General features: G+C 38.2%; 1 protein-coding gene across 1 annotated transcript in view; it reads left to right on the top strand.

Annotated features, from left to right (window-relative positions):
• Window positions 1–2,389: 2,389 nt before the first annotated feature.
• Window positions 2,390–23,277, top strand: part of AP3B1 (adaptor related protein complex 3 subunit beta 1) — a 186,837-nt gene continuing 165,949 nt past the window's right edge. The window contains exon 1 of the mRNA XM_087815426.1: window positions 2,390–2,532. Coding sequence (XP_087671552.1) covers window positions 2,405–2,532 — 128 coding nt within the window. The 5' untranslated portion in view covers window positions 2,390–2,404. The remainder of the gene's footprint in view (window positions 2,533–23,277) is intronic.

The raw sequence follows: 23,277 nt of genomic DNA, 5'->3' as shown, positions 1-23,277 counted from the left end.
ATAGGTATTGTGTGAGTTAGAGATTGTGGCAGGCTGATGACCTTCAATATATACCCAAATCCTAACTCCTGGAAACTGTGAATATTACCTTATAAGGCAAAAATGACTTTGAAGATGTTCACGAGCGTCCTTATAAGAGGCAGGCAGAGGGAGGTTTCATACAGACTGGGAGAAGGCAATGTGAAGATGGAGCAGAGATTTAAAGATGATATGCTGTTGGTCTTATTGGATAGAAGAAGGGGCCAAGGGCCAAGGAATGCAAAACATACAAGGAAAGTAGTGCTAGAAGCAAGAAAAGGCAAGGAAGGGCTTCTCCTATAGAGCCTCTGGAAAAAGTGGCCCTGCCCATACCTTAGACTATGCATCTTAATTTCAAACTTCTGGACTCCAGAATTGTAGGAGAATAAATTTTTGCTGTTTTAAGCCACTAAATTCGTGGTAATTTGTTACCGCAGTCATTGGAAACTAATACAGAGATCTAACTTTATTTTTTGCCACATAGTTAACTAATTAATTGTCCTAGTACCGGTCATTGATTAATACATTATTTCCTAACTGATCTGAAATGTTAACTTTATCATAATGTCAATACCTGCACATAGCTGAGTCTGTTTCTGTTCTGTTCTACCAATCTATTTACTCTTGAAAATAATACCAAACTTTAAAATTACAATAACTTTATAGTACATTTGAATGAGTGGTAGGGTAATTTCTTCATCATGCTTTTTTTTCAAAACAATTTTTCTTTAAGTTGCATTTATTCTTCCAGGTGAAATTTAATTTTTTTTTAAATCCTCACCTGAGGATATTTTTTCCATTGCTTTCCAGAGAGAGTGGAAGGGAAAGAGAAAGGGAGAAACATCGATTGTGCCCGGGACCCTTCAGTCCACAAGTCCACACTTAACCACTTGGCCACACTGGCCAGGGCTTTCTAGTAAAAAAAAAAAAAAAAAAAAAAGAATTTTGACTGAAACTGCATTAAATAAATAGATTTACTTGAATATTCCTATCTAGAAACATGCTCTCTTTTCAGGTCTTCTCCCCCATTCCCCATATTTAAACTATAAAATGTTATAGTTTTTCTTCACTTGGGTTTTATACATTTTTTTAAGGCTTATTTGTTGCTACGGTGAAAGAGGATCTTTTAAAATTATATTTTCTAATTAGATATTACCGGTGTGCAGGGGTGTTGCTGGATTTTGAATCTAGCCACTCTGCGGAACCAATTTCAGGGCCTAATAATTTCCTTCGGCTGTCCAGCGCGCACCCCCGTATTCCAGCCTCTTCCCCCCAGCCCACTGTTCTCCCAGCATCTGCACACTGTTCCGTGGTAATCGCGCTAACAGGCCTGCGCGTCCCTTTTCTGACTGTCGTTGGGGTGGCTTTCATGTTCCACTACTACTTGGCACATGTTGTGGAGGTGCTGTAACGTTATCCGTACTCTTTATAACATTACACACCTACACACATATCTGCATGCGCATAAAAAGGGAAGACTATCCTTCTATTTCTAGGTTACCATTGCTTTAAATCCGAAAGCTGGTGAAATGCTAATTTCCAATACCTCTTAATAGCTATTACATAATTATACAAATATAATACATTTCATGTTTAAAGTTCTTTTATTATATAAAAAGCTGCTGAGTGATTCTGCATTTAGTATTTGCTTAGTATTTTATAGGGAAAGCCTGTAGCTCTCCGTTTTTTTTTTTTGTATTAAGAAAACTCCGGCTTGGACGTCGTCCGCCCGCCCCGGAGCGCAGCGGGAAGCTCCGCCAGCCCCCGGGCCCGCGGGGCGGTCGCCAGGGCCGCGGCGGGGGCGGGGGCGGCCGGGGAGCCAGGGCCGCGGGGCGGTCGCCAGGGCCGCGGCGGGGGCGGGGGCGGCCGGGGAGCCAGGGCCGCGGGGCGGTCGCGGGGGCGGCCGGGGAGCCAGGGCCGCGGGGCGGTCGCCCGGGAAAGCTGACCTGCTGTGTTCAGCGGCGCGTCCGGAGGAACCTGAACGCTACGGGCTTACAGCAGGGGCCAAGCAACGGGGTGTCGGAGGCGGGGGACCTCCTTCGAGGGCTCAGATTGGGCGCGACGGGCGCCTCTGCTCTACGAGACTGAAAAGCCAGGACGCGGGCCGGCGGCGCTCAGGGCCTCCCGCGCGCACAGTCCGGTCCGAGCCTCTCAGCTGCCTCGAAAACCCGGAGGCGGCCGGCCGGGCCGGCCCCGGAGCGGCCGGCCGGGGCTCCGGCCGTGGGGCGCACTGGGCATGCGCGGGGCGGCCCCGGGCGGCCGCAGCCGCCGCGAGAGCCCGGAAGCGCCTGCGCGCGCCCCTCCGCGCCGAAGTAGTTTGTTCCGCGTCCTGCGGCCCGTCGCAGTTCGGCGACCGCCCCGGCCCGACCGCCCCGCCGCCGCCGCGATGTCCAGCAACAGCTTCGCCTACAATGAGCACTCCGGGGGAGGGGAGGCGACGGAGCTGGGTCAGGAGGCGACCTCGGCCACGTCCCCCTCGGGTGCCTTCGGCCTCTTTAGCAGCGACTTGAAGAAGTGAGGAGAACGGTTGGGGGTGCGGGGACGGGACTGCGGAGCTGGGACCCCGGAGAGGGGCGGGCGGCGGCGTTTCCCCCGTGGGTGGGGCTGGGGCGGCTGGGTGGGTGGGGAGAGCGTGTGCGGGGTCGCGGATCGTTTCCAAACTTGAGGGGAAGAAGAACTTGGGAGAGCCGGAGCTCCGTCCGCAGAGACTCGCTGAGTGGGTGTGGGGCACGGGAATCTGAGTTGGAACAGGCCCTTCCAGGTGGTGTGATGTTGGTCGGAGCGGACTCGGAGACATTCGCCTGTTGGGGTGGGAGAGCGCTCGGGGAGCCGAGGGGGCGGGAGCGGGAGCGTTGCTGACGGGAGACCGCGGGCGGCGGTGGGCACGTGCCGAGGGACCGGCGTCAGTGCCCTGGACGGCCCCCGGCCCGCGCACCGCGCCGCCCCGTCGCAGACCCCTGCTACTGTGAGCGGGCCGAACCTTTACAAATTAATAATGCGTGGTTTAAAAATGAGCACTAGACAACGGCCACTTTGTTTTTAAAAAGTTAAGAATACCTTAAGTACCTTTGAAAAAAGGTTTCCATATGGTTTTATTTTGGGAGAGGGGTTTAAACTTACAGAATCAGAGTAACTTTACATTTTATTGTAGTCATTTTTACATTTTCCTTATTTTTATTTTTTTAAGAAACATATCTTTATTGATTTTCAGAGAGAGGAAAGGAGAGGGAGAGAGAGAGATAGAAACATCAATGATGAGAGAGTCATTGATCAAGCCCACAACTAGGGCATGTGCCATGGCCGGGAGTCGAACCCCGATCTCGTGGATCCTAGGTCGAGGCTCAACCTCTGAGCCACGCCCGGCCGGGCACATTTTCCTTGTTTTTAATCTCTCAGTACTAAACACTATGGTCACATAATATCGTCTTGCTAGATTCATGCTAAATTAAGGTAAAGTACCTGTGCTCCTTTCGGAGGTGTCAGAAGGGTGTATAATTAAATTTTAATTTTACTGTCAAGATAGGGCAGTCTGGAAAGTGCTAGTAGTTGAAATTGGGATTAAATTTTGACTTAAAATGACTGAAATCTTATATGGACTACTGTCCCCACCCCCACCCCCCCATTCTCAGGTTAGAAAAGTTTAAAAGTAAGATAGCTAATTTCTTTTCATTTTTCATTCTGTGCACTTAGATGATGGATTGTTCTAACAAGGAGCTTGTGGCAGCTCTACAGTTTTATTAGCAACATGTTTCAGCTGTTGAATTAACCCACAAGTCGGCATCAGCCTGTTTTGCATGTGATTTGCTTATAATTAATTACTTTTCTGGTTTGTGAACATCTAAGATGTTTTTCTCTTAGAGCCTCTGACTTCCTATTTTGTCAGATTTGGGTGGGGAAATGTATGGCTTTGACTATGACTAGTGTTGCTGAGGTGACTTAATAGGTTGAGTTTAAAATAAAAATAGCAAAAATTTATTTAGTTCTTGTACATCTGTGCACGATACTTTACCTTTATCATCTCATTCAGTGCTCCTAACAATCCTATTGCTTGTTAACAGATACTGTACTTCTCTGATCCCACTTTGCCTATTGGGAAGTTGGAACACAAGTGATTAATTTGCCCAAGATCTCACGCACACACAAAAGCTAGAACACTGCACTGACTGAATTTGAACCCAGACACTCTAAGAGCTCATTCCCTCAAGCACTTGGGTATACTACTTTTTACTTGGTGAAATTTATGGTGCTTTTATTAGAGAATGCATACAGCTCATTAGTTTAAAACTTAGATGTAGACCTTGAAGCTTCCAGGAGTTAGAAACACTTCGGCCATTGAACTGCATCATAATGGGGTTGTACAGAAACAAGGAGACTCCTGTTCTGGAAATGGTCACTTAAGCTTTTTTGAGCCTATATTCTCTCATTTATAAAATGGTGATATTTCTTGCTTACACAAACAAAACAAAACCAACTGAAAAAAATTATGCCAAAAATGTGAAAGCTTACCCTGTTCCTTTGCTCTAGTTTTTGATAATTTACTCTGAAATGGTTTCAAATTTACAAAAAAGTTGCCACTATAGTACAGACAACTTCCCTTTGTGCAGACTCAACAGTTTAAAAAGATTTGCTACATTGCTTTCTTTCTTTCTCTCTCCATACATACACAGACACACATTCACAATGTTTTCTGAACCATTGGAGACTAGGTTGTATACATCACGTCCCTTTACTTTTAATACCTTAGTGTGTAATTATAAAGAATGAAGACGTTCTCTTACACAACCACAGTACTGTTATATTCAGGAAATTTAACATCAGTACAGTCTACAGTCCGTAATCTAGTGTTGTCATTTGTTCCAATAAATAATATTTTAGCATTTTTTCCTCCTCTAGTACAGGATCTTGTCCAGGATCATATATTTCATTTAGTTTTCCAATCTCATTAATCTGGTCTAGTTCCTTAGCCTTTGTTTTCACTACCTTGGCATTTGAAGGATGCAAGCCAATTATTTTATAGCGTGATATTCAGTTTGGGTTTACTGGTGTTTTTCCCTCTTGTTTAGATTCATGTTATTTATCCCCAGCCATAGTACCACCATAGGTGATGTGGCCTCCTTCCGGAGGCATAGGATGCCCATCTTCATGATAATTGTCCAGTTGTCCATTATTATTTTTTCCAATAATCTATCTATGGGGGAACACTTTGAGACCTTGCAGATGTCTTGCTTCTCATTAAATTCACTACCCCCTATATTTAGCAATCATTAATGAATTTCCTTAACCAGTCTTTGCCACAATGACTGCAATATGATAATGTTTGAACTCTCCGACTCCTTCCAGTATTTTGCTCTGTGGCCTCTTGTTCTAGAGCTCTCTGTGTCCTTTGATCCTTCACTGATCATCTCCAGGATGTCTAATGACTTCTTAGTCACAGGATTATTGATGAATTTTGTTTTCTAAATTTAAGCACATTTATTAGTCTTATTTATCCCTTCTCCCCTTAAACAAAACCATAATTAGGGAATTTTAGATGGTTTTATAAAAGATCCTATACCCCATTTATTGGTTAACCAAGCCTGTGTATTAGATTATTGGCTTCAAGATTTTCAGTTTCTTCATTTAATATGTAAAGAATTAATTTTTTTGTATTCCTTTTGAGACTGTTGTAAATTTTATTGCTTTTAGTTTTTTTCTAAATCATTTTTCTTTGTCTTAAACAATGAAGCTCTTTAAAAAAAAAAATCTTTACCATTAGGCTGTGTGTGTATAATTAAAAGTATTTTTAATAATTTTATTTCTGGATTAAACATTTATTTAGGAATTAATTTCTAGAAAGAAACGAACAAGACCAATGAATAGTAAGACTAAATTATCTAATTATTTTTATTTTGAGAACATCTCAGTGTATTACAAAGAGCATTGGATCTAGAGTGAGAAGATCTGGATTTAAGTAAATGGTTTCCACTTGTAATGTTTCCTTGTTCAAATTGCTTGATCTCCATGATAATACTTGTCTATTTTGTGATATTCTCATAAGATGGTATAGTTGAAAGTGATTTCTAAACTGGAATATTAACTAACACTATTTGGAAAAGTTGGTGAAAGTTTCACTGAGGTGGTGACATTTTAAGGCTTAAAGCCTGGGAAGGTTTTTGCCCGGTGGAAGAAAGAGGGAGTTCTTCAGACAAAGTGTGTAGAAACCAGAGAGCTGCAGAAGAAAATGCATGTTCAGCTGAGATACAGATCAGGGCATCAACATTTAGAATTGTAGATAGTAATTAGAGCATAGGAATGGATGATGTCATCCAGGGAGAACTTGTTAGAAGAGAGGGCAGTTTAGACAACTCCCTACATTTGAGGTGTGAATGGAAGAAGAACCAGGAAGAGAGAAAGTGCTGAGAGGGGTAGGAAACCAGAGGAAGGTTAAAAAAAAAAAAAAGCTAAGAGGAAAGTTAGTAAGAGGAAATGGTCAGTTATGTTAGGAGTTGCATACTAAGGGCAAATAGAATAAAGGCTGAAAAGAGGCCATTAGGTTTAACAATTAAAAGCTGACCTTAGTAACCAGTAACTTACCTGTGCAGTACCATCTGAAACACATTGAAAGGTAGCATTTTTAGTCCCTTCTGAAATTGGGGTGGACTTTTCATTTGTTTAGATTCACAGAGCTGATTTAGACCCCAACAAAGGTCTACATGCTTTCCTGTAAGCATGCTACATCATGTTGTTATGATATAGTCAGTACTCTACATCAGTGTATTTTCATTGCATTAATAAGGCTTTATTTTTTAGCTTAAATTTTATTATCAATTTTACAGCACCAGCCATGAAAATTACGTTACAGATAACTCTTTAACCTTTAATACCAGTATTTCTCACTGGAGTCTCCTAGGAAGATTATGTGGGTTGGTGGTTTGTCTGCGATTATAACAAATCTAAATATAGCTCCACCACTTTTTCTTTCAGGAAGGATATAGAAGTGCAGCTGAATGAGCATAACCTTTTTTATAGGGATGTTCTTGAGTTCATTAAAAATAAAGTTAAACCAGTCCCGGATGTCAATATTGACTTAGTATGAGCTGGTAAACTTGTTTTTTGTGTGTGTATGTGTCACTCTTTCCATTTTTATTTATAATAATTAATTTTAATTAGGTCTATACCATATTTTTGTAATTTTTTCATTTAACACTTTTATAGTTTCAGTGTTCAAAGCTTGCTCCACTTTCTTTTTTACTTGTCCTAGTATTTCTCATTGATACCTTTATCTCATTCAGTCATTCTGCATTCTCAGATTATGTAGTGACTCAATGAATATTTGTTGAATATTGTATACAGGAATCTCTCACACACTCACCTGATATTAGATGGTGTAATTTATCTGAAGTTGCCTAGCAAAGTGTTCTGCTCATAATTTTGCTTAATAAATATTTTCAGGTCCTTTATTCAATTGAATTACTCAGATTCTACTAACATTTACTGTCTCCTTAGCCAGTGTACTTAAAAATAAAGGATGACTGATTCAGAAGACCTTATACAGAAAGAAAACCTGCTCTGGTATTCCTATTGCATCGTGTTGTGTTGCTTTGCATTATGTTGCATTGATGTATTATTGTATCACCCTGAAGTTAAATTGTATATATGTCCAGAACAGTTCTTTTCATGTCATTGCTTGAGTCTTTGCTATAGTGAGGGTTAATTGGCTTGGAATTGTCACGTAGATTTTGAATGAACTTTACCATCAGGATTTCTTACCTCTCTCTTCTACTTTTTGAAGACATCCTTATTTGTAAATTTGCGATTTTAGTTCATTCCTCTGTGTTTTCAGCACAAAAATACAAATTGATTATAAGCTCTTTACCTTACTTTTAAGAAACTTAGAATTTAGTTTGTGAGATAAGGCCAGTGAAAACTAACAGTAAATACAAGTATGTAATACATATTGTGTAATACTTCTCAACCTTTCAGTGTGATATACCTACCAGAAGGTATTTATTATAGGCTTTTTTTTAATATAAAGAATGATTTACTGAAGAAAATTGAAATGCTGGAATCTGAAATGTCAAACATGTTTTAGTTTGAGATGCTGAAATGTTGGCCCCTCAGCATATTATGAAGAGGTACAGACCCCTCATTGCATTCCTTTGCCTTGTGCTCAGGAGTCTAGGGTTACAGGTATGAGAATACAACCCATTAATTTCTATAGCATACTGTTGTCCTTATCATCTTCAAGTTCTGAAGATTTAAATCCGTTGAGTTCTAATAACTCCAGTTTTGGTAGCTGATCTGTTTTGTTAATTCTGCCTAGCTGGTTGAAACTTATGGTCACTAGATCTACTTCTGGTGATGTTAACATATTCGCCATGGTATATACAGGGGTGGGCAAAAGTAGGTCTACAGTTCGTATGGAAAAAGACATGCAGGTAATGATTATTACAATAACTTTAGTAACTCCATGTTTCCCATTCTCACAAATGTAAACCCACTTTTGCCCTCCCCTGTATGTAAATTGAATCCTACTTTATTTTATTTACAAAGGCACATAAAATACTAGCCAATTTCGGTGTTTTATTGATGTTTCAAAGTAACTAACTGCCTTTTGTTCCCAGATGGCTATTTGAAGGAGAAACTGTGTGGTGGCATCTGCAGTGCCTTCCTAGCTAGATGAACTACTTGTTTTTGTCTTCACGTGAAGACTGCTAGTTTTACAAAGGGCTGACTGCTCAAGTTAAGGATCGGCACTTCCGTGGTGCAGTAGGTCTCCTGTAATTTAATTCTTGAAATACACTTAAAATCAAATAAGATTTTAACCATTAAACATAAACTTTGATGAAATACTGTTCCGTTTTATTTGCTTAGCTTGCTTTTCTTCTTGGAGAAGAGTCAGTTCTGCCTTTTATTATTTATCTTAAAAAATATTCATCCAGAAAGATACTCATCCCTTGATGTAGGATATGTTATTTTAAGATCACTGATTTGGTGAAATCCGAGGAAGAAAACTGGAATACTTAAATTTGAAGACTTACCATTATTTTAAAACATTATTCTCAAAAATTTTAGAATTTAGAGCAGCATTACTGTAACTGAATGATTAAAATAAAAAGGCAGACTAAAGGTTGGTTGAAATGTTTTTATTGCATCAAAAGTTAAAGTGCTCTTGGAATGACAAATGTATTATAGTGAAGTAATTTGACACTTTTGCAGTTACATGTATAAATGAACTATTGACAAAAACAAATTGCCTGCAGTCCAAATTCAAAATTTAAAGTGAAGAGCCCAAAGTAGAATAATCAGGAAGGAATGATTTTCGTACATTTCATATTACTGTAAATAACATTCACTGGTTTGTGTACTTAGGGGAAGACTTATTTAGCATATCAGCTGGAAAGAGTTCATAGATTTACAAAAGTGAACAATTTATGGTCAATGTCTGCTTATTTGTATTTCTGATAGGAACTGACCGAATTGGAAGGCCAGTGTCTTTAATCCTTCATCTGAGTGAGTCAGTCAGTAACTATTAAATGCCTGCTGTGTGCCAGATTTCCTGATTCAAAAAGGCTATAGTCTGGGATACTTGGGACCTGCTTGCTCATTTCTTGTGTTTTTTTTCAAACTTAAAACAATTACAGAAGTAATTTATCAATTCAACAAATACAAGTGCCATCTGTATGATAGGCACCGGTTCTTGATGCTAGGGATTAAGCAGTGGACAAAATGACTGCTCTCCTGGAGCATACATTCTAGTGGAAGGAAGATAGGCAATAAACAAAAAGATGTCGTTGATCATTTGATGACAAGGAGTACTATGGAGATAAAGCAGAGAAATAGGATAGAGAAGGTGGTGGTTGAGTTGGGTTTGAAAAAGCAGGGTCAAGAAAAGATCCTTGAGAATTTGTTAATAGAGCACATTGCTGAAGGAGGTGAGGGAGTGACATGCAGATGTCTGGGGAAGAGTGTTCAGTAAGAATACAAGAATGTTCAGAGGTGCTCAGGCTCTGAGGCAGGAAAATTTCTGACCTGTGTGAGGGTCAACAGAGAGGCCAGCATAGCTGGAGGAGTGTGCATGAAGAGGAGGGGGAAGTTAGTAGATGAGAATGTTGGAGAGGTAAGGGGCGAGATTGGTTTGGGCTTTGTAAATCATTGTAAGGACTTTGCTTTTACTCTGAGTGAGAAAGGAAGCCATTAGAGAGTTTGAATAGAGGAGTGAAATGATCCAGTTTACTTTTTAAACAGATCACTTCAGCACTTGCAATAGAAAGCAGATCTGAGGCCGGGAGACCAGCAGAGAGGCTAGTGCGATAATCCGGGCAAAAGAAGATGGTGACTAAATCAGATTGGTGGTAGTGGAGATGAGTGATTGAATTCTGGATATACAGTATTTTGAAGGGAGAGCCAATAAAATTTGCTGATGGTTTGGATGTGGTATTTGAGAGGAAAAGATATCAGTGATGAACACGAGAATTTTTGCCTAAACACCTGGAGGTTTGCAGTTGCTGTCAACTCAAGTGGGGGAGGTTGTGTGAAGTGGAATTTAAAGAGGTGAGGGGATGAAGCTTGAGCGTGTTAATTGGAGACATTAAATAGGCAGTTGAATACATACATTTGGAGCTTAGGGGAGGATCAGATTATAGATACAAGTTTGGGAGCCGTCAGGTAATAGATGGTATTAAATATGAATTGGATGAGACACCAAGGGAATGAGTAAAAAGAGGAGATCAGCATTCCTGGAGTAGTTATGTCAGGTAGTACGAATAGGGTCAAGTAAGATGGTTACTGACAAGTGAGTTTTGGATTTGCATGTGTGGAGGACTTTGTTGACTTTGAGAAGTCAAAGTACAGTAGTGGGGCTAAGTTCAGCAGTGGGGCTGAAAGTCTGACTGGAGTAGGTCTGAGAGAAGGAAGGAGGAGAAGTGTAGTTAGTATTGTATTAGTTTATAGGGGAGCAGAGAAATAGAATGATACCTGGAAGGGAATTTTAGGTCAAGTGATTTTTTTTTTTTTTTTTTTAAATGAGAGAAATTATGTATTTTGCTGATGGAACTACCTGATGTAGAAGAGGGAAAACTGATGATGCAATAGAGAGAAGGGACTCACTGGACTGATACCCACTTTTCCTGATAGAAAGTTTAGCAAATACAGATTAGCTAAAAAATAACCACTCTGCCCGGCCGGGCGTGGCTCAGCTGTTAAGCATCGACCTAGGACCCAGGCGATCAGGGTTCGATTCCTGGTCAGGGCACATGCCCGGGTTGCGGGCTGCAGCCGATCAATGACTCTCTCATCATTGATGTTTCTAGCTCTCTCTCTCCCTCTCCTTTCCTCTCTCTGAAATCAGTAAAGATATATTTTAAAAAAATAAATAAATAACCACCCTAATTTCAGCACTCAGAATCAGTTAACATGATATGGATCTTCCAGTTGTTTTTTCTTGTGCATATATACACTATATATTTTTGAAGCAAAGCTATGTGCTTTTGTGGTGTAATATGGCATTATAATTTGTTCTTTTCATTTACTAAAATACGGAGCCTGTTGATTTCTTAAAGTGATAGTCCTTTTAGGACAAATTGTAATTAGGCTACTATCTGGGAAGAAGCACTAAACTGTTAGAAAAATAAACAACTATGGTGTATACAAATGAAGTTATATAGCTAGCTCCATAAAGGCTTTAAATAGTCTTGTGTAGAATGGGACCTTATTAATTAACTACATAAATAAAGGGAATAACCTAACAAAAGAATCAGTACTGATGATGTTATGTTAGATGGTAGCACTGACCAGGGCTTTCCATACATAGCTGTGTATACCACCAGGCAGAGGGAATAGCATATACATCGGTTTAGAGCTGTGCTGTTCGATACAGTAGCCACTAGTCAAATTTGACTATTTAAATTAAAATAAAAAATTCAGTTCCTGAGTCACACTAGCTAGCACATACGTTTTTATGTGCTCAATGTAGCTAGCAGTCACTATATTGGATAGTGCATATAAAGAATATTTCTAGCCCTAGCTGGGTAGCTCAGTTGGTTAGACCATCGTCCTTATACGCCAAGGTTGTAGGTTCCATCCCTGGTCAGGGCACGTATGAAAATCAACCAATGAATGCATAAGTAAGTGGAATAACATTGATGTTTCTCTACCCCCTTTGGTCTCTCACTAAAAATCAATTCAAAAAAAATTTTCCAGTTCACAGAACATTCTGTTGGACATTGCTAGTTTAGAGGCACAACCATCTATACTGATGCCTAGTGCATTATTAACAAATGATTTTGTGTCCACAAATGATGTTTTCCTTAGCATTCTTAATATTTTATTTATTTTATTTTTTTAAATATATTTTTATTGATTTCAGAGAGGAAGGGAGAGGGGGAGAGAGAGATAGAAACATCAATGAAGAGAGTCATTGATCGGCTGCCTCCTGCATACTCCTTGGTGGGGATCAAGCCCACAACTGGGGCATGTGCCCTGACTGGGAATCAAATCATGACCTCCTGGATCATAGGTCAATGCTCAACTGCTGAGCTGTGTTGCCTGGGAGCATTCTCAGTATTTTAAAACTGTTTTCATTCATGCAGTAAAAATGATAAAAATTTTCAATGTAGCTTAGTCAATAGTATATGTATTTCAAAAATTTTAAACCACATGTGAAATGGCTTAATCTTTTAAAACTGGCCACCTTTTTAGGTGACAATAGTTTTTCAACATATGACAACATTTTAAATAACTAAAATTTAGTTATTTGCACTTCTTGATTCAATTCCTGTCAAGTAGGAATTTCGCCTTTTTTCTCTTTCTAGACCTTTATAGCCTTCATCAGGACACTTGGCAGGACCATGTGGTAAAAAACACGTAACGTTAAATTTACCATCTTAATCATTCTTAAGAGTACAGTTTGGTAGTGTTAAGTATATTCACAATGTTGTGTGACGGGTCTCAAGAATTTTTTCATCTTGCAACACTGCTATGTGACTTTTTAAAAAAAACACAATTTTTTAAATTGAGATTTTCAAATGCTTCAGGGACAGAGCTTATCTGAGGTAGAGATTGCATTTTGGTTTCCTCAATTCCCTACACAGAAGGCTGATCCAAACTCATCAGATGGAAAACTTGCCTTCTGTGGCGTTGGAAAGTTGTTTTTTATTTTTTTTAAATAACTTAAAAATTAATCTATCTTTGAGTTGGCATATCTTATTAACACAGTTTAGAAAAGATACATTTATTCTACTATAGTTTATGAATTTCTTGGAGGAAAATGTATTGCTAATAGTCAGACTTGATGCACATACTGACTCTTTGGCATGTCTGTGTTTATACCCATCTGTTACTGTGGCACCATGCCCCTTATTGCAGTGGTATGCCAATAGCAGTGAGGCATGTGAGCCAACAAAGATGAATTGTTTGGAAGGAATACACTATTCTATAATACTAATTAATTTTGAGCTGATGAATCTACATGAGATAATGTTAACCAAATACAGTCAAAGTAATGCCAGTGAAAATAAAATTTATTTTGACTTAGGCGGAAGTGTATCACAGATGTTTTAGACTACTATTGAGAATAGTTAGAATTAGTGTTTATTATGATTTCAGAGATGAGTTTTCTTTTCATTAAAATTTTGAATTTAAGAGAAAAAAATACAACATTTTTCTTGTAGCAGATTATAGATAAAGGAGGAAGTGTGGCACTGTAGTTTATGGATTTATACTAACAACATACTACTTTACAGTTCTTGAAATGTGTTCATTATATGCTCAACCGTATAGCAGAAATTGGCAATAATATGATAAATGTGAAGAATGTTGGATTTCAAAACAAGATAAGTTTAATTTCTTGCCATTCCCTAGTTCTGGTGGTATACTTAAAAAGTTATATGAGTTAAGAATTTCTTGTATGTTGTATAATCTTTTACTTCTATGTTGTCCTTACAATTTCTGGGCCTTGGTTCTTTATCTATTAAATGGGAGCAATAGCCACACATGATTCGTAGATACTTTGTAATACTAAAATTAGATAGTATTATAAGTTCTAGAATGCAGTACTACAATCAGTTGGCTAAATAAGTTAACTATATGTTATAAATGCAAGACATGTTAGTGGCAAATGAATCAGTAATATAAAAAGGATATAATTCACATTCTCATAACCCCAGAGCTAGCTACATTGAACAGTTTTGTATGCATCTTTCCAGAAATTAAAAAAACAAAAACAAATGTATACCCTCTTCCATGTATGTTGCTTTTTCCTTCATATATCTTAAGAGGCCTTTCTGTGTCAGCATATGAAACTATTTCAGTCTCTTTCACCACTGTGGAGTATTTTCTAGTACTCCTTTTATTTCATTAGTTCTGTTTTTGGGGGTATTTGATACTGCTTTTTGGTGAGTATAAGCAACACTGCAACAAATTTTTGTATCCTTGTGTGAATGTATCTATTTGTAGAAAAAATTCCTAGACATAGAGTTGTAGGTCAAAGGTTATTGCATTTTAAATTATGATAGATATTGCCCAGTTTCCTTCCAGATGTGTTGCACCAATAGTAAAGTCTATTTTCATTACACTTTTGCCAATACTGGATACCATCAAATTTCATATTTCCCAATCTTATGGGTGTAAAGTGTTATTACGCCGAGTCCTTATAATTGTGAGTACATTAAGTCTTCTCCCTCATATGCATTAGTTTATCCTTTCAGTAGAAATACATCAGTCAGTAGAAATACTTTTAAATGTCCTTTATCCATGTATTTTCCTATTGGATCAGCTCTTATTGATTAGTTATTGCTCTTTGTATTTTTTTTAATCTTCACCTGAGGATTTTTTTCCCATTGCTTTTCAGAGCGAGTGGAAGGGGGGGAGAGAGAGAAACATTGATGTGAGAGAGACACATCAATTGGTTGCCTCTCCCATGCACCCTGACCAGGGCTGGGGATCAAGCCTGCAACCCAGGTACATGCCCTTGGCCGGAATTGAACCCAAGACCCTGCAGTCTGAGGGCTGATGCTCTTAACCACTCAGCAGAACTGGCTAGGGCAAGGCTCTTTGTATTGTTAGAAAATTGACACTTTTATCAGATGAATCCCAAATTCATTTTATTTTTTGTTAGTTTATGGCATTTTTTAGTGCAGAAGTTGAAAAAGTGTCTTTGTTTATATTAATTTTTTAAAGTTAAATTTATTGGGGTGACACTGGTTAATACGGTCGTATAGGTTTTAGGTTTCAGATATGGATTCCTTGTTACAAGATCTTGTGGTGCAACACATCTTGTATATTGCATTATGTGCCCACCACCCAAAGTCATCAAATTTTTTTATTGCTTCTGAGACTCCCCCAGTCTTTCAATCTTTTCTTCCTTTTTCCTTCCCTCCCTCTTCCTCCTTCTGTCATTCCCCTTATGCCCCCTTCCCACTAAATTCTCACTTAGGAAGTAAGTCCCAAGAGATCAGGGACCCCACTACTTAGAACAGTTCTTGACACATAGTGAATATTGAATAAATGGATGTGCTAGGCCCAGTGGTAAGTGCCTTTCGTATTGTCTTCGTAACTTATTTGAAGTGGATACTAACCTTTAGTTCTGTTGATTTTTCTCTGTTATAGTTTGCTTTCTATTCTGTTGAATTCTCCTTTTATCCTTTCTTTCCTTACTTGTTTTTTGACTTTAATTTGCTATTTTTCTAGTTTCTTGAGATGGAACTTAAATTATTGATTTTCAGTCTTTTACATTGCATTTAAAAATGTAAATTTACTTCTCAATACTGCTTTAGCTGCATCTCATGAATTGTGAAATGTTGCAGTTTCATTAGTCAGTTAAAATATTTTTTAACTTTCCCTCATGACTTATTCTTTGGCTCATAGGTCATTTTTATTTTATTATTTTTTTAATGTTTTTTTATCCTTATTGTTGAGACCATTACAGATGTCCCACTTTTAACCCCACTGATCCCCTCTACACCACATCCATCCCACCCCCAGACCCTCCCCACACAATGTCCACGTCCATGGGCCATGCCCATAAACATACAAGTTCCCTGATTAATCTCTCCCCACCCACACCCCCCTCCTTGCCTTTCCTCTTGAGATCCCTCAGTTTGTTCCATGTTTCTATGTCTCTGGATCCACTTTGTTCATCAGTTTATTTTATTATATTCCACATATATGTGAGATCATGTGATACTTGTCTTTCTCTGCCTGGCTTATTTCACTTAGCATAATACTTTCTAGTTCCCTCCATGCTGTGCCAAAGGATAAAAGGTCCGTCTTCTTCACAGCCACATAGTACTCCATGGTGTAAATGTGCCACAGCTTTTTTATCCACTCATCTACTGATGGGCACTTCAGCTGTTTCCAAATCTTAGCTATTGTGAATTTGCGCTGCTGTGAACGTAGGGGTGCATAAGTTCTTTGAAGTTGGTGTTTGGGGTTCCTTAGGCTATATTCCTAGAAGAGGGATCACTGGGTCAAATGGCAGGCCAATTTTTAATTTTTTGAGGAAACACCATACTGCTTTCCATAGTGGTTGCACCTGTCTGTATTCCCACCAGCAGTGTACTAGGGTGCCCTTTTCTCTACACCCTCGCCAGCGCATGTAGTTTGTTGATTTGTTGATGAAGCCACTCTGACAGGTGTGAGGTGATACCTCATCGTGGTTTTAATTTGCATCTCTCTGATGCTTAGCGACGTTGAGCATTTTTTCGTATGTCTCTTAGCCATTTGTTTGTCCTCTTTGGAGAAGTGTCTATTTAGGCCCATTGCCCATTTTTTAATTGAATTGTTTTATTTCTAAACATCTGGTCATTTTCTAGTTATTTTTTTGTTAGATTTCACATGCCCTGTATGATTTCATATCTTTGAAATTTGTTGAGATCTTATTTGACATGTATTTTGATAAAAATACATGTTCTATGTGCACCCAAAAAGAATGTTTATTCTGCAGTTGTTGGATATAGTGCCGTGTGTCTCAGGTTAAGGTGATTAATTGTGTTTTTCAGATTTTCTTCATCTGTATTGAATTTTTTGTCTGCTTGTTCTATCACTTACTGAGAGAGGTATGTTAAAATTGCCAGTCATGATTGTAGATGTGCATTTTTCTTCTAGTAGTTCTGTCAATTTTTGCTTTATAGCCAGAAGCTATAAATTTAGAACATATAAAAATTTAGGATTATTTTACCTTCCTTTTAAAGGATATTCTTTTATGTACTGGCAGCTGATCCTCAGCTTTTATTTGTCCGAAAAACACTTTATTTCACCTTCAGTTTTGAAGACCATTTTCAGTGTGTATAGAATTATATGTTGGCCTTTATTTTTTTCTGTCAGACCTTTAAAGACGTCATTTCATTATCTTCTGACCTCTGTGTTGGCCTCAGTGTTATTATTGGTCCTTTTAAGGCAGGGGTTAGCAAACTATGGCTTTCCTGTTTATATAAATAAAGTTATATTAGAACACAGCGATGCCCATTTATTTATGTATTATCTGTGGCTACTTTCACTCAACAGTGGTAAAGTTGAGTAGTTATATCACAGATGGTATGGCCTGTAATGGCTAAAATATTTACTATCTGGCCCCTTATAAAGTAAGGTTTGCTGACCCTTTCCTTAAGGAAATGTCTTTTTCCTCTGCAATGCTTTTAAGACTTTTCTCATTGTGTTTGATTCTCAGCAGTTTGACTTTGCTATGCCTAGTGTAGTTATCTTTATGTTTGCCCCATTTTCTTAAGATTTTTAAGTATGTGGGATTATACATTTCATCAATTTGGAAAAGTTCTTATCCATTATCTCTTGAAATACTGCTTTTATTTCATTCTCTTGCTTCCCTCTTTTTGGGACTCTTGACTATATCTCACATGTCTCTGATGTTCTGTTCCCTTTTTCCATTCTTTTATATCTTGGTGATGCAAATTGTGTATTTTCTCTTGACTTTCCTTCAAATTCAGTAATCCTGTGGGGATTTTTTTGTTTTGTTTTTTTCTATTTCCAGTCTTCTGTTAAACATATCTGGTGTGTCCTTAATTTCATATACTGTGTTTTCCAATTCTGGATGCCCATTTAATTATTTTGAGTATACTTCTTTGTTGACATTCTCTGTCATTTCACCTATTTTGTACATCTTTTCCTGACCATATTAATAGTGTTATTTTAAAGTCCCTATCTGATAACTCTAGTATCCGAATTATTCATGAATCTGTTTCTGTTTCTTTTTTTGCCATTTGTTCTTGTTTTTAGCATGTATCTTAAGTTTTGATCAGATGCTGAATATTTAGGATAAAAACATTGTTGCGGCTCTGGATGATATATTCTTCCAAAGTGGTTTGTGTTTTTTCTGACAGGCAGAGAGAGTACTAGCAGATCACTTTGATCCTGTTTAAGTTCAATTTTTAGGCTTTTTAAGGTCTTGTCTATTTCACTTTTTCTCATACTCCTAGGGAGCATTCTTGCTCTTCCACTGTGGCCCTTCTATCGCCTTAACTGAAAGGCCAGTGTATTTACCAAAGCCTCTCTGTTTGGAAGAGACTTGAATTTCAAGTTCTCTCCACAGCTCTGTGTGGTTGCTGAATTCTCTGCACAGGTGTTTAACCTCCCAGCTGCTTTTTTCTGCTGGATTTCCTGAATCTTGCCCTGTGAAAATGTAGCCAACTACCTGAGGGAGTCTGTACACTGATTTTTATGCACCTTTTCATTGGTTCCCTTCTCTGTAATTTTGCCCCTCAAGTTGTAGTCCTTTTGGTAGTCCTGAACTTCAACATTTGTCTCCTCAGTCTGTTAAAACTGCCATTTTTCCTTGCGTCCGGTTCTCAAAAATGACAATTTGGGAAATGCACTCAGGGAAACAAAGCTGGTGTAAATAAGGAACTCATTTTTTGTGTTCCTCATCTTTCCAGGATCTGGGCCCCTTAAGTCCAGTGCCTTCAGAAAGTTATTTCCCCCCAGCTTTTATAGTTATTTACTGTGACAGGTTTAGTCTCTTAGAAGCTACAGCACTATGGGCAGATCTGGAAGTCCCTACAGTGTATTCTAACCACCACCAGCACAATGATTCTGTTAGATCATGACTCTTCTCTATCTAGAGCCCTCCAGAGATTCCTTATGTTATTCAGAATAAACACCAAAGCCCTTATAGTATTATTTACCTCACTTTCATTGTCTCATTGTCTCTGTTGCCTAAAGTGCCCTTCCTCTCCCCCCCCCTTCATGGCTAACTTCCTCATTTGTAAATCTTTGTTCAGATGTCTCTTTATTTAGTCTACTCTGACCACCCTATTTAAAATTGCCTGCTTCTTTCCCTTCTGCATTCTCTCTCCCTCTGTCCTATTTTTCCCTCATATCACCTCAAGACATACTTTGCCTATTTATTGTTTTTGTTGGGTGTTTTTACGTATTAGAATGAAAACTCTGAGGGCAAGGATGCAAGGATTTTTGTTTTTGTTCATTGGTTTGTCATAAATGTAAATGGAAACCAGATGAGAATAGAGTTACAGAATCTAAGGGAGGAGGGAATTTCAAGACAGAGGAGGAGTATTCAGTTGTAACAAATGTAGAAGAATAATCTAAAAGTATTTATGAAAAAATAAAAGTATGAGATTTGCTTTGGATTTATAAATTAGGAAGTTATTTGTTACCTTCGTGAGAGAACTTTTAATAGAGGAATAAGAGAGAAAAGAAGATTACTAAGGGTTAAGGAAGTGGTAATAGCAATTGTAGACCTCTTTTCAATTTTGTGAACAACACAGGAAGAAAAGTTCATACATATTCACTTGGATAATTTATGGTTCCTCCTTTTAGAGCAGAAGTGGGGAATGTCCGGCTGGCGGGCAATATATGGTCCGAGAAATCATCTGGTCTGGCCCTGCCAATGCAACTGCAGGCACGACTCAAAATTCAATAAATCTAGGAGCTTTTTTCATAACTAATTTTTAAGTTGATGATTTTGTATGGCCCTAGAATGATGTTATAAATATCCAAATGGCCCTTGGCAGAAAAAGGTTCCCCATCCCTGTTTTAGAGGGTTAATAGATGGATGATTAGGTAGCTGGACTTTTCTCTTGTACTCACTCTTGAATTTATTAAGTGAATACTTTGTGACAAAAACTATACAAGGTTCTGAGTATCATCCAAGATGGCACTAACTGAACTAAAAGCTACTAAGCCTTCGTGTTGTGCATATAAACGTACTGTGGAGGCCAACCCCTTTCGCTGCACAGCAAATAGGAAAAAGCAAATTTTGACCTCTGTTACCAGCCTTTTTTTTCTGCATTCCTATTCATGTGTATAATGCACTGCTTGGAGTAGGAACATCTTTTATTTGAGTGGTTCTCAAAGCATGAAGAGGTGTGGTGCCCATGTTACAGAATTTTTGGCCAGGCTTGAAAAAGGTCCAATTCTCCTCTCAAAGATTTTGAAGCATCCTTTTGGGATGTGTACTCTGATTGGAAATTGCTATTCCTTATCACTGGTGGAAGGGTCTTTTTAAATTTTCAATCCACCATTGTTAGATACTTCAGTAAAATACAACAAAAAATAAATTACTAGGAAAGCGAAATGAAAAACATGCAAAATACAAGTCCCACTTTTTCTTAGACTCAAAAGATATAAAATGACACTGTTGAATTCCTCTGTCAGGTTTCTTACTGTGCTTGCTCTCAGTTGCTATGGTTCTTGGACCATACTTACTTGAGCCACAATTTGAGTGTCACTGATACAGCGTACAGTGCTTCAGTCTTAACTTTTTCCTTAATTTACATTGTCTTTAGAAGGAGTGGAAGGTTGTAAAGAGTTAAGGATTATAGATTTTTTAAAAAGAGATAATTTATACTATCTGAAAGTCCTACCACTGCCTAAGTTCTTATATGTAACTGGTAAACTTTGCTTTTCGATTATAGTTGTTGCTTTATATTGGTGCTGAAATAGAGTGGCTTCCTGGTGATAGCAAGATTTTCTTTAACAGTCCAGTTACATATTTTTCTATGCTTCTTGAAACTATAAAAACAGGCATATTTTGAACATGAAAGGTTATACCGCTTAATACCACAAGATGTCACTTATGTAAAAATAAAGTTGGTATCCTAATAATGAAAGCTGGAAAGCTACAGGTAAATAGGTAAATAAGAAAATACATTTATTTGAAACAAGTATTGTTTTCCAGCAGAGGCAATGAAAATATTGCCAATTCGGCATTAATTTGAATCAATTCTTAATGTTTATCAAAAAGAATTTTTAAATTTCTAAGTTAATGCAATAATACATGTTAATAGGTCATATTGGCATACACATATGAAAGAGGTAGACCTAAAATGACTCAGTACAAGTGAATATATTGTGAGAGTAAACTAGGTGTTATGGTATTAACTCTCCTAAATCTTTACTGTTTTGGTGACAAGCAAAGAGGAATTTGGTAAGAAATATGTAATTTATATCAGAATTTCCAATAGGTCTATATGACATATCTGTGAAAAGTTGACTATTACATCAGGTTGAAACAGTGCCTAGGATCTTGTCTCTTTTCTCTGAACCTCAAAGTTGTTATTACTCTGCCCGTGTCGACACAAAATATATTTATATTTGTAGTTGAAGACTTTCTTTTCTGTTGAACACAAAGAGCAAAACCTTTGGCTATAATATTGGATCCCTGTTCCCATGTTTTTAGTTTAAGAGAGCATGTCAGGACCTAACGGTGGTTGGGAAGGGGGCTCTGGCATCTCAAGCCTAAGGGGAATAAACCAAGCCTTCATTAGGCCATGAGTTAGATACACCTGGGTTAGAGGTTGGGCCTTCCTAAAAATTGACACTTCACTATTCTTCACTGTTCCCTTCGCTCTCCAGGTGACACTGGTGGAGAAGAAGGGTGGACAACTGTTGGGGGAAAGAAAAGGGGATCAGGCAGGAGAAAATGAATTTTCTTTCTTTTTTGACATGCATATGTGTGGTCATATTTTCTTTCTTTTAGTTCCTTTCTAATTACTTAAGGGTTTTTTTCTTAACCCCAATAAAGTTTTTTAAGGTTTCTTTTATGTTTAGCTTTTTCATTCAGAAAAAGAATACATGGTCATTAAGTAAAGTAGGAAAATAACAAAAAGTTAGAAGGGAAAAAACTCATATGTGGTTCCATTATTTTTTCTACTTTTTCAGTTTCCTGTGCAATGTGAAAGAGGCTGTGAATTTTTAAGAAGAGATTCTAAATTCATTACAGTGAACATTTATAGTATTTTAACATTTGGTAGTTGTATTTCCTCAGGTATAGGTTTTATATATTGCTGTCTCTACTATTTATATATTATCTAGCTGTATTTTTAATTGGGAAAAGTTAGTCTTATAATTATTTAACAATTTTTATGTCCCACTAGCAGTCACCATTGCATTTAATTTTATGAGCTGTTTGGAAAGGAAGAGTAATTTTTTTTCCATGATGAATTTCATTGCCTCTACTCTTTTTGGAAAAAAATGTTCTTAGCTTTCATTTGTTTAATTATTAATTTATTATTAATCCTCAACCAAGGACATTTTTTCTGTTGATTTTTAGAGAGAGTGGAAGGGAGGGAGAAAAGGAGGGTACGGGGGAGGGAGAGAGAGAGAGAGAGAGAGAGAAACATTGATGTGAGAGATAGACATCAATTGGTTGCCTCATGCATGCACCCCTAGGGCCAGGGATCCAACCTGCAACCCAGGGACATACCCTTAACCGGGAATCGAACCCTAGACCTTTCTGTGGGCGGGCTACTGCTCTTCACCACTGAACCACATTGGCCAGGGCTCATTTGTGGGTTTTTTTGTTTTGTTTTTACTGCAGTGACAGTTTGTAACATTTAACTATTATGTTAATTTGCCAGGGCTGCCATAATAAAATACCACAGACTAGATGACTTAATCAACAGAAATTTATTTTTTCCTAATCCTGGAGTCTAGAAGTCCGAGATCAAGGTATTGGCAGGTTTTGTTTCTCCTGAGCCTCTTTCCCTCCCTTGCAGATGGTTACCTTCTTGCTCTGTCCTCACGTTGCCATCCCTTGGTCTTTGCGTGTCTGACACCTAATCTGCTCTTACAAAGACATCAGTCATATTGGATTAGGGCCCACCCATAATGACCTCATTTTAACTCTGCAGAGGCTCTATCTTTAAATATAGTCACATTCTTGGGGGTTAGGATGTCAACAACTCAGCCCATAACAAGGCCTGATTAATCATTCATTCTTGGTAAGCACTTACTTGCCTACATTAGGCCTAAATTTTTAAAATGTACAAAACTAAATGAAATATTTTTTTTTGTCAAGGTTATCTGTTTGGA

The sequence above is a fragment of the Miniopterus natalensis genome, chromosome 3, assembly GCF_054644295.1.
Source record: "Miniopterus natalensis isolate mMinNat1 chromosome 3, mMinNat1.hap1, whole genome shotgun sequence".
Classification (NCBI taxonomy): domain Eukaryota; kingdom Metazoa; phylum Chordata; class Mammalia; order Chiroptera; family Miniopteridae; genus Miniopterus; species Miniopterus natalensis.
The sequence above is the reverse complement of the archived record's forward strand: the minus strand, read 5'-3'. Positions and strand labels throughout refer to the sequence as shown.